Source organism: Haplochromis burtoni, unplaced genomic scaffold (assembly GCF_018398535.1).
Source record: "Haplochromis burtoni strain Fernald_Lab_line unplaced genomic scaffold, NCSU_Asbu1 Contig_7, whole genome shotgun sequence".
Lineage (NCBI taxonomy): Eukaryota > Metazoa > Chordata > Actinopteri > Cichliformes > Cichlidae > Haplochromis > Haplochromis burtoni.
Genome location: NW_024582368.1, coordinates 1,029,655 through 1,044,641, shown reverse-complemented (window position 1 = coordinate 1,044,641; position 14,987 = coordinate 1,029,655). Strand labels below are relative to the sequence as shown.

Below are 14,987 nucleotides of genomic sequence, written 5' to 3'. Positions count from 1 at the left end.
CCGAGGTCTATTCGTGGCTATATGTCAACTTAAATGTCTTTCCATTTCCCATTTTCAGTAGTTTCAACCCCCACACGAATTTTATGATTTGCCCCTGCAGCTATATGTATGTGTGCGCGTCCCTGTGCGTGATAGGACAACAAGAGAATCTGGGCTTCGGTAAGCCCGCTCTCAAGTTCAAATTGAGGCCAGATGCTTTGAGATGCTAAAGAACCAAACCTGTCTGCTGTCAAACTGTCACAAATGCACAAAACACACTCCTTCACTCACCTATTCACCTATTCTATCACTCTTTCCCTTCCTTTCTTTTTTTCCTCACGCTTCCTGACTCTATCTCATTTCGCCATGCACATGAAAAATGTGGGCCTCAAATGCCATGGCAACGCTTCCAAACAGAGGGAGAGGCTAAGGTCTGCAACAGCAACAAGTTGGTTGTAAAAGCCCAAAAGGAAAAAAATGGAGCAAAGGAGAACCTGTTGCCAGTTACTCCTGCACAGACTTGCACTTTGCTAGAAAACGTATTTCTCCAGTTTTTTGTTTGTTTGGGGTTTTTTTGACAAAGAAAATGAAAAAATGAAGTCAGAGCTCAACACGAAAAAAGTTAGCGTCAAACAAAGAGGACAATATCTCTCCTGAGTGAAGAGAGATTTGGCTCTAGGGTGATGAGTTAATGAGGACTAAGAAAGTATGCATGCATTCAGCAAAACACACACACTGAGACTGTAAAGCCTAGCCATGTGGGGGTAGGTGACAGTGAGCGCCCACTCAGACAGACAGTCATTGTGCAGGAATGATGGAATAATATAACCTCAGGTCTTCTGGCAAAACTTTAAAAGACGTGTCTCATTTTACAGTGGTGTCGGCTTACTTCATTATAATACCATTTCTTGCCTGTTTGAAGTTTTATTGCGGCGTTTCAGCGAGTAGATGCGTGACAAATAAAGAGGTGAGCAGATTAGGGCTGAACTGATTGCCTTATTGTGTGCTTGTGTGTCGCTGCCTTGCCTGTACTTGTGGATCCTCTTTTGTTAGCAGCCATCGAGGATTATTGTGACTCACCTAGCCTGTTGATTTTCACTCTACCTCTGTCTCTCTCTCTGTTTCCATCCACTGCGATCACTTGTCTCAAGATTAATCAAGGCTACCCAGGATCTGTATACCAGAGTGGCATTTTTCTGCTGCGAGCATTCAATTTCATGTTATGCACTCTCTCTGTCCTGCTGGGGAAGTACTTGAGTGCCACTGATCAAAAATATACAGCTCAGCGGCCACCCCATCATAATGTGTGGTTCTTATTACCACTTGCATACTGATATTTTTGCAGCACCAACTCTGATCTGGTGATTTTTATTCTTTCCACTTGTTGCTCTGATCTATACACTGGCTTTACCTTTGGTTAGTCACACTGTGTTGCTGCAGTTAAAGAATGGGCAGTTGAAAATCTAGCTGCATAGACCAGCGAGCAGGGAGTGGTATGAAACGGTGAGGATGGAAAAGAAAGAGTGACAGGAGAGAGATGGAGCAACGGTGAAGCACAGGAAACAAAGAAATGAGAAAATCAGAGGGGAAACGGGTGAAATTGAGCAGAAATGCTAAAAAGGATGAAATGGGAGGAAGGAAGTTGAGGTCATCATTTATTCTCATGAATGCAACGTCTGAGGAACACCTTGAAATAATTTCTTTAAAATGTTAGCACAAACACCTACTTGGACTTAAATATGTACTAATTATAACTTAGTTGTCAAAGGTAGGATAGGGATGTCAAAATCATACAGCCCACTTTAGCCTGGGCCGAACTAGTAAAACTGCCTTTTGTGTCAGTGTAAAGAAGCTAACTACACATTTAATTCCTGAGATATCTTAATATATGAAAAACAAGCGCAGTTTCCACAGTACATCTCTGTTTTTCTACATGATGAAGAAACGCTGCTGTGGGAAATCGAAGACATCTGTCAGCACAGTTCTTTGGACTTTAATCTTTACTGTAACATAACTTTATAAAAAGCAGACATTTCTAGAGTTCATAGCAATACTCACTATCTTCTGTAATCTATTTGTTTATCTATTAATTAATTGCTTTAGCTTACATGAAAGGCCACAGGGGAGGATCTTATCAGTAGGGAAAGCTGTAAAACTTGTTACAAATCCAAAATTTGTGCCTAATTAAATTTTTCTGTAAAGCCGTCCACTGAGCTGCATTTGAGTCTTTGCTGGGCCCATTTTGGCCCCTGGGCCTTGTGTTTTTTATATTTCCTCAAATTTCAAAACGTGCCTATTCTTGAATTTTCTTTTTGTGGCTCCATACTGTAGTGGTTTACACATTTTCTTGGAAAGCGCTAGGGTTAGGGTTGCTAGTTCATAGGGGACACAAATCCACCTTTGAGGTAGCATCAGGAAGGGTATCAGTGTAAAATGCTGCCAAATCAAACATGCAAACTCCTTGTGAAAAAGGGAGGAGACATAAGTACCTTTGGTAACAATGTGAAATACATAAATATTCACTTGCAACACATTCGTATATGATTAAACACAGCGATGTTTACAATCCATGCAGCATTATCACCACAGGTGGAAAAGTCTGCAGCATCATTAAAGGGGCAAACTTTGCTGGCTGGGTGGCCAAGTCACACTAACAGGTGTTTTGAGGGTGTTCCACTTGCCTCGGAGGTCAGAGCTAGGAGTGACGTTGCTCATGAGTTGAGCTTGTTCCAGTAGTAAATTTGGAAAAGCAAGGAAAAATCGTTTTGCTCCTTAACGAGGTGGAACAATGCACTTTAAACACCGCTGCAGCAGGTTTATGCATAAAGCCTGGTCAATGCTCTGTGTATGGCTTATTTAGCCAGCTTTAACTCACAACAATGGAAGTGGAAACAGTGGAAGTTTTTATTTCTGTTTATGTGCGATGCCACCATCTTGGATTGTGAAGTCAGGGTTGGTGGGGCTCCTCCAACTTTCTGAGGAGGCATTTCAGTTGAAAATGCGGACTGAGAACTCAGAAATTCTGACTTCCACTTTCAAATGAAATGCACATTTTTATCCTCATGCCTGAGACGTCTGCTGAGTGAAGATTTGGGGCCAAAAATAATATGTTATTTTCAGTTTATTCATCAGAAACTGTTCAATAAATTACATTTTTCTGACATACAGATATCAGAAATGTAGAAGATATTTAGATATTTAGAAACAAGAAGATATTTGGTGGAGAATAGACCTGAGATAAAAGCAGAATGAATACTGGATGTGCTTTAATTGGTCTGATCTAATGCAGGTGTAAATAAACAGAAAGCACCCTGCAGTTTATGCATTTCCTTGTTCTACCTGCTCCAGTGTGAGCATTTGCTGTTTTGCTCTATTGAAATTAGTCTAAAACAGGGACTTTTGTGTCTTTTGTCAAAACATCTTCAAATTTTAAAGGATTAATTAAGCAAATTTAGCCCTGTGTGTCAGTAATGGATACGTTTATCATGATTACGGCATACGCTAGTTTTTTTACAATGTCATCGAGCTGCATGTCCTGGATTACAAAGGAAAGCACTTTTTGCTAGTTACAATATTTGAGTTTAAACAGAATGCCACACTCTGCTGCTTGACCGCATGTACTCATAAACCCTCGGGTTTTACAGGACCGAAGATGCTTCAGCATGACTTGTTTTCACAGCCATAACACAGCTGTGGCCTGCCTTGCAGATTTCACTGCATGTCGTTGTCGTCTTCGGCTTGTTGGGTTGAAGGAAAATTCCTGCAAGCCGACATGAGTAACAGCATTTTTGCTCGGTCAGCAGGAGGTGGTTCAGCAAAGACAAGTTGTCTCGGTTCACATTTGATTTGAGACGTTAAGGTGCTCAGACCTCTGTGTCTCTGCACTGGCAAAATAATGATAAACAGGATTATGGATGCACGGTTCTCCCTGAAGCTCATTTCTGTTTGGCTCCTCTTTTTGGGCAACCTGATATTGGAAAATCCCCTAAAACCCCAGGCAACACTCACAGCTAGCCTTCCTTTGTGTGTTTACCCCTTATCCCCTTTCTTTTCCTTCCTTCTTGTTCTCACTTTTCTGAGTTTGTCCTGAGCCCAGCAGAGTCTCCGGAACAGCTCTGAGGTTGCGTGGGATTGCAAGGGGCGATCTACTGCTGCTCAATAATGGGGTTTCCTCTCCTGGGAAGGACTGGCATTATTAACAGACTTATCATAACGGGATTATTTCCCCGTCACAGAACTGACTTCTGGATCTTGTTAGAGAGCTACCTGGGAACTTCTTTCTTCTATCAGCCCTGCTCTTGTTCATCCTGGGCCAGTTGGTACCATGTGGACGGTAAACTCTCACATCCACTTGAAGTATTTCCAGTTCCTGTCAGAAGCAGTAATGCTGCCTTTAAGCGGTTCAGCATCATTTAATAGTTTTAGAGTGTCAGGATGTGGTGTAAAGTGCCCCTGGGTTGACCCCATCACAGCTAGCTGTAACACTATTGGAGTTTATTTTTGAACACCGAATCAAATGCCTCATGAAAGACTATCAGAATGATTTCAGGCACTTGAGATGTTTTCTATATTTAGTGGTGATGGCTGTTTTTTCTCTGCCTGTCTTGTGCTGCTGACAGCAGAGGAGGATGCGTGTAATGAGGAAGGTGGAGGAAGCAGTGAGGGCGGATGGAGCGGATTATGAAAATATTTTCACTTTCTCAGAAGAACCAAGGAGGAGAGGAGGCCTTCAATAACTTTTAAGAACCAACCAGTGAGCAACATCAGAGGGGGAAATTAGCTTTTGAGATTTGTTGCCCGAGTAGCCAGAACAAAGCCCTGCCCTCGGAGGTCACAGGGGTGGGAGGGGAGGGCAGAATCAGACCAGCCGCCCCCCACCCCATTCCTCAGGAGGAGGGGGTCACGGTTGACGGTCGCAGAGGTTTGTTAATTCTATTATCCCTGCCTGAGAGGTCCTTGTCAGGGCTGGGAGTGTAGAGGAGAAGGGTGGGGGTTAGTGGTGGCTGGATCAAAGGGGAAAGGAGGTTGTGTGAGGCGTGATTATTTTGGCATTGGAAATGATCACATACCACGCATATCTTTATCTCCTTGACTCACGAGTACTCACGAAGCCTGTCTCGTCTCTTTAACTCCCCGTCACTCTCCGCCATGTACTCACAGACGGTTTAGTCAGTATGGAGTGAACTGGCAGGAATCGAATCGTCCTGCTTACTGATCACGAATGAATAGTTTGAGCCGTTACATATGCTTTCCTCAAACTCCTATCCAGTGAGTTGTATTTTTTTCAGTCATAAAATCAAAGCAGGATATTGTAAACTTGATTGCTTGATCAGGATTCAATCATTAATGACAAATAAAATCCATTATGTCAACATACTTTCACGAATAATCAAAATATTTCAGCTTTTCTTACCCAACAGAGCTGCATGTGAAACAGCAAATGCCCAGTTAACCTCCCAGCTTCCAAGTACAAAGTCCATGTGATGTCCAATTGCACCAGTATTCAAATAGCACAGTTAATATCTGTTGCATTCACCACTAGCGAGCGGGTGTGATGTGTGAGTTGCTGCACGCTCTGCCCGTAAGGCTCTCTCATCTAAATCACACAGTATTTTCAATAATACAAACATGTCGGAGCTTGACTGTTTCCTGCTGTGTGTCATGTGTGAGGCAACCTCGAGCACACAAAATGAGGCCAACACTGAAGTGCCAAAAACCTCAGTTCCTCTAGTGACCCCTTGAAAATTTCATGCCACCATGATATAAACCTTTAATTTGTAGAGTCCCATCTTTAAGCCTTGAGATGAGCATTTTCACCATTGCCATCCTTTTGAAGCTAGATGTGACGAGAAAGGGGTGGAGGAGATAGTTTAGCTTTTCTTAATTCAGCTTTGTAGTCATTGCAGATGGTTAGCAGCTAAAAGACCGCTTTTCTTCCAAATTAAAATGAGTCGTTTGATGACCGACTTTTGTTGGAGAGTGAAATACTGAGTGTAAGAAAAAACCCACTCCAGTAGTGGTCTGTGATGGATGGAATCAATGTCACTCACCCATTTGGGCCAATCATCTAAAAATCCAATACCACTGGTCAATATCCGATATATTGGCCAGTATTTTCAATAAGATACATGAAAGAAACATTTGCCAAACAGTTTTCATATACAGTTATGTAAATGAAAACTGTTCTCATTCCTTTTTATTTTAATCCACAGCTGGTGTTTGTATTTATTGTATTTCCAAGAATATAGACTTCTCTTAGGGGGTGATTATTGTCACCATTTTTCAGAATGGACATGTACATAACCGTGTGCAGCCATGGCACAAAGGATTATTCCACTTGGCCAGACGGGTTTCAGATTGGCACAGCAGGCTAGGATGCGAGTCCCGTCTATGCCCCTCTGGGCAATACTGATAATGCTATCTGCAAATTGAAGACTTAATCTGCTTCCATTTATTGTGTTAATAATATCTATCCATGTTTCACTGCCTAAAAATAGTGCAGCAACCGACTGAAGCTAATATTCATTTCCTTCAAAGATGTTCTTTGATGGGTGTGAGCCTTGTCATCATAAAACGGTAAAGTGAATAAATTTCAAACCACTTTAGGAATAATACCCAGATGACTGCTCGCAGGTTCAGACGAGGACACGCAGGAATATCACAGAGCAGCTGGAGCTGGAGATGATTGTGACTCACTCCCCTCACCCTTTACTAAATCCATCCTCTTTTTTTTTTTCTCCTCCTGCCTCGTTAATGACACTGGCAATTAGCAGTAGATACAGTATGTTTAATGAGGGATGAGCCGTGACTGGAGGTCACGGGGGAGGGGGTTTGAAATATTTCAAACAGCTGTAAAGTGGGTGTAGTGAATCAGAAAAAATAAGTTTGCTTCATTGCTCATTGGGGCGATCGTGGCTCAAGAGTTGGGAGTTCGTCTTGTAATCGGAAGGTTGCCGGTTCGAGCCTTGGCTTGGACAGTCTCGGTCGTTGTGTCCTTGGGCAAGACACTTCACACGTTGCCTACTGGTGGTGGTCAGAGGGCCCGGTGGCACCAGTGTCCGGCAGCCTCGCCTCGCCTCTGTCCATGCGCACCAGGGTGGCTGTGGCTACAATGTAGCTTGCCATGACCAGTGTGTGGATGACTGGATGTGTAAAGCGCTTTGGGGTCCTTAGGGACTAGTAAAGCGCTATACAAATACAGACCATTGATTCTTCAAGTCTCTGGAACTCTACTGTAAGAACGAAACACAATTTCTTCCAAAACATATGTCTGCATTTAAAGTTTTGTTAATAATGGCAACACATTGAAGAGAGTTCAGAGGTGATTTGTAATACGAGGATTTTTTTCATTAAGTTTTATCTCCTCCCACCCATGATGTGTGAGACAGCTGTGGACACAGGAGCCAAAGCTGCTACATGAGAAAGTGTTTCCTTCCAAAGCGTCTTACATGCTCCAAATTTTTACACCTGTCAAATCAGCTGAAATGCATGTCCACAGAATTTGATCTCTTGCAGGGCTTTAAAATAAAATAGATTGGTTTAGATTTGTTAAATTGATTGACTTACTTTATCATTAGTGGAGCGAAGCGTCAGTTCAGAGTTAAGCCCAACCCATCCGATACCCTTCTTTGCGTCCTTCTTGGCAAGTCTCATTTTAGTGTTTTACCTTCCACACGGCTACTGCTACTTTTGCTCTGCAGCTACAGCCCACGCTGATGTAGTTTGACTGATCCACTGCAGTGCAGCTTTCTGCAGTGATCTTTTCTCGTGCCTAGTGTTGTGTTTTTGAATAAAATAAAAATACAACACTAGGATAAACACCATTGAATAAAAAACCTGTGTAATAGTTGCATCTGGAGTATAAATGTAACATTTTGTGTCTGTTTTCTCTCTTATCAGAGTGTGTGGTGCGTCTGACGCCATCGGGCTACCATGGCTCTGGTTCAGGCACTACCCCTGACCGTGAGTGACCACCCGAATCCAGGCCTCGACATCCAGCAGTGCCGGCCGCTATCATCCCATTCCCCCTCAGGTCCCTGCTCTGGCCCCTGTGGGCACTGCACCTCTGACACAGCCATGGGGTCAGTGAGTAGTCTCATATCAGGCCGGACGTACCAAGAGAGACACTGCAGGGCTGCCAGCGAATTCAACACCAAGCCACGCCGCTCCACGCCAGCTACCAGCTGCTTCCGGCTCCAGGATAATACCCTCCGCAGTGGGAGCTCCCTGGAGCAGCTGCTGGTTATCAGCAACAGAACAGAGCCTCAGGCGCAGGTTCTGCCTCCACCGCTTCCCACAAAGAAGCAGCCACGGCCTGGAAACTCTGCTGGGACAGGAGGGGGTGGAACGGTTGCTGGAACAGTAGGCGGTGTCGGTGGCAGCACTAATGGGAACTTTGGGTATGTGAGCAAGGAGGTGGTGGTTGGAGACTGGAACGACAACCTGGTGCTGACTGCTGCAAGCCCCTGCAGCGACTCAGAGGACCAAAAAGACAACAGGACTCTAAATGGGAACATTGGTGGACCTCCTCCCAAACTCATCCCAGTGTCTGGACAGCTGGAGAAGGTGAGGAGAAGTACAGGGATAATCTGGGAAGATGATGCTGATTTAATACTCTGATTTCATTTTGCTGATAATTAACAAGAGGATGCAAGAATAAAAATATTCTTGCCTCTGACATTTGCAATAAATACAATAATATTGACAAAAGTCTAAAACTAACACTGAAACTAATAAAAACTAAACTGAAACTAGCAAACCCAATCTTGTGACTAAAAAAAATAAACAGAATTTTTAAAAAATCAAAACGAAATAAAAAATAAAAAAAGTATAATAACTGTCCAAATCAATTGGCCATGCCTTTGAGTCCACGTCAATCTTCAGCTTCATCTGCTAAAGAAATCTATTAAATGTGGTTGAAAGCTCTTAAACCGTGTATTAATCGTTTACCATACCGTACTGTTTCGCATATCTCACATCCTTTGGGGCTGTAGTGTGGTGCAGAAAGTGGAAAGTGCCTTTCAGCATGACACTGAAACCCCAGCACCTCTGTCAGTGCCCCTGACCTCTAATCTGAAGATATTTATAGGTCAGTTTCTTCTTAAATTACATCTCAATATCACCCACCAGGACATCAAATATCATACTGAGGACTTTTTTTTAATCTGTTATCTCTGCTGCTTGCGTGAACACGTTTTACAGCAGATTACCTCAGCTGTCTAATTGGCTATTTATTCCTATCGATCCGGAGGGAAGCTTAATAACCGGCCTGACAGGCTCAGATGGATCATTTGACAGCTGCTCACCTTGCAGACACATCATGATGAGTGTCAGAGCTCGCTCGCATCCAGTGACGTCTTTAGTGAACTCTGAGAAAGATCATTAAGAAAATGCTTACAGAGGAGAGGATGCTTTCACGCTCTCAGTCTTTGTCACGACTCTCCCTTTGCTCTCGTCTGTGCCCTTTGTTTCTGTGCCCTTTAATCAGATTTTTTCCTCTCCTCCACTCTTCTCCATCTTACGTCTGTCTATCCATCTTATACGATAGGAATATCATTAAGGAAATTGCTTAATGAACCCTTTAAATATCAATTAAACCAAACCAAACTAATCAGAGCCTTGTGGGGTGGCCTGCCAGCACATCGCTCAGCCTTTACTAATGAGTTTTACTCAGTCATTACTAATTAACACAACAGTCATTAATGCTAGTTGGTTTTTTTTTAATAATCTACACTTTCAGAACATGGAGAAAGTGCTGATCCGTCCTACAGCGTTCAAGCCTGTCGTTCCCAAGAATCGGCACTCCGTACAGTATCTTTCGCCACGGCCAGGCGCCAGCACTCTGTCGGAGGCCAGCCTCAACCTTCTGCTGCCCCATGGAGGATCCAGCAGTGCCAGCGGTACAAGTGGGAATGGTGGAAGCAGCAGTTCCAACTCTGAAGGGAAGTGCAACTCCTACACCGGTGGTCGCAATGCTCGGAGCAGTCAGTCCTGCTCCATGTCAGATTCAGGGAGGAACTCGCTCTCCAGCCTCCCTACTCACAGCAGCACAGGTTACAGTTTGGCTCCCAGTGAGGGCTCCAGTGCTGGTTCTGGGTCAGGAGGCCAGCTGGAGCCTGTGTCGGGCATCAGCCGAAATACTTCTGGTGGAGGCGGGAGCCACGGTCACAGTAACTCAGACAGTGGACGTTCCTCGTCCAGCAAGAGCACAGGCTCGGGGTCACTTAGTGGGCGCGGGCAGCCCCTGTCAGACAGTGGGTCCTGTGGCCACTCTCCACCCCCCGTGGAGGGTTACGAGGCCGTGGTGCGGGAGCTCGAGGAGAAGCTGAGGGAACGGGACCTGGAGCTCCAGCAGCTCAGAGAAAATCTGGACGAGAATGAAGCTGCCATCTGCCAGGTGAGACACGGTCGCCTCAAGACACCGATCATAAACTTGATACGCTGAGGAGCTGATGTCTGACCTCTCAGCTGCGTCTTTTACTGTGACAGGTGTATGAAGAGAAGCAGCGCCGCTGTGAAAGAGAGATGGAGGAGCTGAGACAGAGCTGTGCCACGAAGATGAAACAGGCCTCTCAGAAGGCACAGAGAGCACAGCAGGTGCTTCAATTACAGGTATGCCAAGTATTTAAAAATATTAAATGAAGAAATGTAAGCGTTAAATTAGAAAGCTCGATTAATCCATTACACAGTGAACCCAAACTCTGCCACAAATGTGTTTGTTTTTGTTCCAGTTATTTTTTAATGTTGTCTTATGCTTTAGTAGTTTTCTCTCTCCACACTTGCATGTCTTATTTTAGATTAGCACATCTGTGTTTTTGTAAGAAAGCATGATCACGTGCATCTTTGTGTGTTGTCAGGTATTTCAGCTACAGCAGGAGAAAAAGAAGCTACAGGAGGACTTCTCCTCTCTGCTGCAGGACAGAGAGACACTGGAAAGGAGGTGCGCCACAATCCAGAGGGAGCAGACCCAACTAGGGCCACGTCTGGAGGAGACAAAGTGGGAGGTAGGTGAAAGCGAGATACCAGACAGTCAGTCATGAATCTGTCAGAAGCAGCGCGGTGATTAAATGTCTCAGCTGTGAATTTGTGTGATCCTATTTTTGTTTGTCAGTTGCTCTTTTCATTTTCTGTTCATCTCTTACTTTTTAGCAACTAATAAAAACATAAAATCCTGAAACGAACTTATAAGCTTGGAAGAAATTGAGGTTTGCCTCTCTCTCACTTTCTTTCTGTTGTTCACCAGGTATGTCAAAAGTCAGGAGAGATCTCTCTCCTGAAGCAGCAGCTTAAGGAGATCCAGTCGGAGCTCAGCCAGAAGGCAGGAGACATTGTGGTCTTGAAGGCCCAGCTTAGAGAAGCTCGCTCTGAGCTGCAAGCCAGCCAGGTTCGATCCCAGGAGGCCCAGACTGCTCTGCGGACGCGGTCACTGGAGCTGGAGGTCTGCGAAAATGAACTCCAGAGGCGCAAGAGTGAAGCTGAGCTGCTCCGGGAGAAAGTGAGCCGTTTGGAAGAGGAGACAGCCCGGCTACGTGACGCTCTGACCGGTCACAGCGGACCTGCTCTGCCTGGAAATGCAGCCATGAAGGGGCAATGCATGAGTCTGACGCTGCAACAGGGTAGAGTTGTGGCAGGAAGGGGAGGTCCCAGTCCCTCTGTGTACCGCAACGGAGAGGAGACTCATCTGGTCTGGGGTGGAGAGAGCGATGAAGCCAAGGCTCAGAGGCAGAATGCAGAAACAGTGTTGGGACTCAGGCAACAGGTAGGTGTTTTTCGGTAACTTTTACAAGCATATGTGATGAAAGTGAATTGATGCAATTGAGGTTTTGTGTCAGCTCAGTTTTGTGGCCTTTTGATAGGAATACTTTGCATTCTGTGCTGTCATTTATTTATTATGTAGCTTATGGGCCCATGTAGAGACGAGCATTACAAGTTTTTTGCTTTAAATTTCTGTAAGAAAAGGAACTAAACATGATACATCGAAACAGGTTGATAGGCTGAAGGCTGAGCTCATGTATGAGAGGAGGACTGGTGAGGAGCAGCTGTCACGTTTCGACGAAGAGAGGCGGGTGTGGCAGGAGGAAAAGGAGAAGGTAAACATTTCGTGGCAACTGACTTTAAATCTTTTTCCTTCAGCGTGACACGTGTCAAACTAGATTTTAAAGCTTATGCTAATCCTCCTTACCTATGTACTTAACTCAAATGCTGTTTTCCCATCAACTCAGGTAATCCACTACCAGAAACAGCTGCAGCAGAACTACATCCAGATGTACCGTCGCAACCGTGATCTGGAGAGAGTGATGAGGGAGCTGAGTCTGGAGCTGGAGAACAGGGACATGGAGGACTATGAAGTGCGCAGCGGCAGCAATGACATCCACTTTGAGGAAATCACTGCCACAGAGATATAAACACACACGCGCTGCGAGCCATATGTCCAAATAAAAACCATGGCAACACTCTGAAGGTGTAAACCAAACAATCAACTCTGGGCCAAATACTGCACTATCTTCAACGTGGCTTTGCCCGGATCATCGAGCAAGCACTCACCACCTGTCACTGTTAAAAGGGAGCTCTCCCAAAAGGTGCATTCTCACTTCCTGCTAACACAAATGTACTCCCAGTAAATCCTTTTAAGGTGTCTCCCACTACGCTTTTAATGGGTTTTTATTCCACTACAAAGCCAGCACAAAGACCTGTTTCCATCTGTGGGAGCGAGAGGAGGGAAAGAAGTGTTTTATTTCTCAGACCACGTTCAAATCAGGGTATTGAAAATCGATGGGAACCTTAAAGCAAAAAAACATTACTACACACAGAGAAATCTGGTTACAACTTTGTTGGTAGCACATGACGTGAAACACCCAGACACCAGCGTGCACGTACTCATGCACCACGAGAGATGACCAATCAATCACCTGGTTATTAAAGCCGACGTCATCACCCGCCCGAACCGTGCTCATCGGCGACGCAAACCCCCGCTGCACCAGTCCTCCAATCCCAAATATTACTGTTAACTGCTGTTTGTGTTTCATGGTGTTGATAGGATCAACAGTTCATTTTACCAAGTCTAAAAAAATACCAATATTTTGTTCTTCTGCTTGTGCGTATTTGATGAGGAATGTATTGTCACTTCTGAGAAATGCAGTAACGAGAGCATCTGAGAAGCACGCTGTTATTTTGCACAACTTCCCTGCCCTCTTTTTGTTCAGGACTCAACTGTTTTCAATTCAAACAAACCAATACTGACGTGCGCCTCCTTGCTTACATGTGAACATCCTATTCAGCCGTTTCCGAAAACCTACCGGGAACGCCAAACCAAACGCTCAAAGGAAATGCTTTATTTGAACTCTGCTCAAGTTTTCAAGACCACCAACTGTTGCACACGTGTCAATTCTTTAGACAATGCGCAGATCTCACATAAACGTTTTAGTATAAGTGATATTTCCAGGATGCTGCCGATTCCCCTCTTTCTCTGTTTTTTTCTTCTCTCTGTTTGCTTCTTACTCAGCTATTTTTATAACAGTGAAAGGCACCTCTGTGGTTGGTATCAGGAAACTAAAAATAGAGCATATTTACAGTATTACAGAGATTTAAGCCAGTGTTTGAACTGTTTGCATTCTTATTCAGAGTTTCCATTTATCTCCCTTCACTCCCATTAGTTCCCTTTATGTACCTCTTGGCAAAGCAAAGTCAAATAACTGTTATGAAGTCTTCCTACCCTTCCCGTTTTTCCTGCCCACTAGATTATACTCTTCACTGACTGCTATACAGGAAGTGAGGCTGGCATGTCTGCATGTCTTTGTTGTATGAGATTTCAGAAGAAACTGGTTCACGCAGCAGTCAGGTGAGAGTTTGCAGATGCAGTAGCTCCAGCACTGAATGTCCTCAAGGCAGGTCAGTTTTTGAGGGCCTAAATATAAACCGGCGAGGAGCATGTTACATATAAAAACTGTGGGTTGCGCTGCTGTTTTCTCACGGTATTATGCAGGGCTGTGCATACGACTGAGCATGGCGGTAGTGGGCTGCTGAGAGCTTTTATTTTGCAGAGTCTATATCGAGGATTAATAGTTAAATGAAAATCTATATAATGGAGGAGATGTTGTATATTTTTTATATATATATAGCACCCGAAGATATTTTGTTGTAGTACTGGTATAAGTGTGTGGATTAATGTATATCTCATACCAATATTTCAAATGACGGATCAATTGCAAATGGAGGTGGCGACAAAGGAAGAGTGCACCTAATACTGTAATGCATGAAAATTTAATGTTTACATTATATAATCTGTGTGGAAAACCTAATGACCAAACCTTGCAGGTGATAGAGCAGCGGGGAGCTCTTATTTTAGGCTACTTTTTGGTCTGATGTCTCTCCGTTTTGATTGATCTTTCACTTGACTGTCTGCATCGTAATCTCACGCTCATTCACGCTGTCGTCTTCAGGTTTTCCCACGTCATTCGTTTAGAACTGCACAAGTCGTTTTTGAGGGATTCGTTATTAAGTTATGGCCAGAGAGAAGGAATGCTCATGGCTATATTTGGCTATATTTTGCATGACATAACCACATAACTGTGGCTGAGGAGGTATTGTGGAGCATTAAAGGTCTGCGCATAAATTGTGATTGCAAAGTAAAGCCATTGGAAGTAACTTTGAACGGAAAAAGCGTAGTTTATCCAACCACTTTCACGTTGTTAACCAAGCCTAGACTGTTATTACTCACCACAGGTTCATATTAACAGCAAGCACAGGTGTTCGAAAGCAGACTCCCTCACTCCAAAGCACTGTGTGCATATCGAATTCTCATTTCCTCCCCCTCATCGTTGCATGACAATTTTTCTGTGTAAATATGTAAAACACTAAATAGTATAACTGAGTGACATTGTCTTTTATTTAGACAAAATATCTATTTCAAATGTAGCCACTGTGACTAGACCAAAGCAACGTAACACACTTTTTTTTGTGGCGCTTTCCCCCCATCGTTTTTTTTGTTTTTTTTTTTTTTTTTTTTTGAA

General features: G+C 43.9%; 1 protein-coding gene across 1 annotated transcript in view; it reads left to right on the top strand.

Moving 5' to 3' along the window:
• The window catches only part of lzts2a (leucine zipper, putative tumor suppressor 2a), a 43,710-nt gene extending 28,733 nt beyond the window's left edge, over positions 1-14,977 (top strand). The window contains exons 3-9 of the mRNA XM_042224797.1: positions 7,879-8,544; positions 9,719-10,375; positions 10,468-10,590; positions 10,836-10,982; positions 11,222-11,737; positions 11,964-12,068; positions 12,201-14,977. Of these exons, the coding sequence (XP_042080731.1) occupies positions 7,912-8,544; positions 9,719-10,375; positions 10,468-10,590; positions 10,836-10,982; positions 11,222-11,737; positions 11,964-12,068; positions 12,201-12,383 (2,364 nt within the window). The 5' untranslated portion in view covers positions 7,879-7,911 and the 3' untranslated portion in view covers positions 12,384-14,977. The remainder of the gene's footprint in view (positions 1-7,878; positions 8,545-9,718; positions 10,376-10,467; positions 10,591-10,835; positions 10,983-11,221; positions 11,738-11,963; positions 12,069-12,200) is intronic.
• The last annotated feature ends 10 nt before the right edge of the window (positions 14,978-14,987 follow it).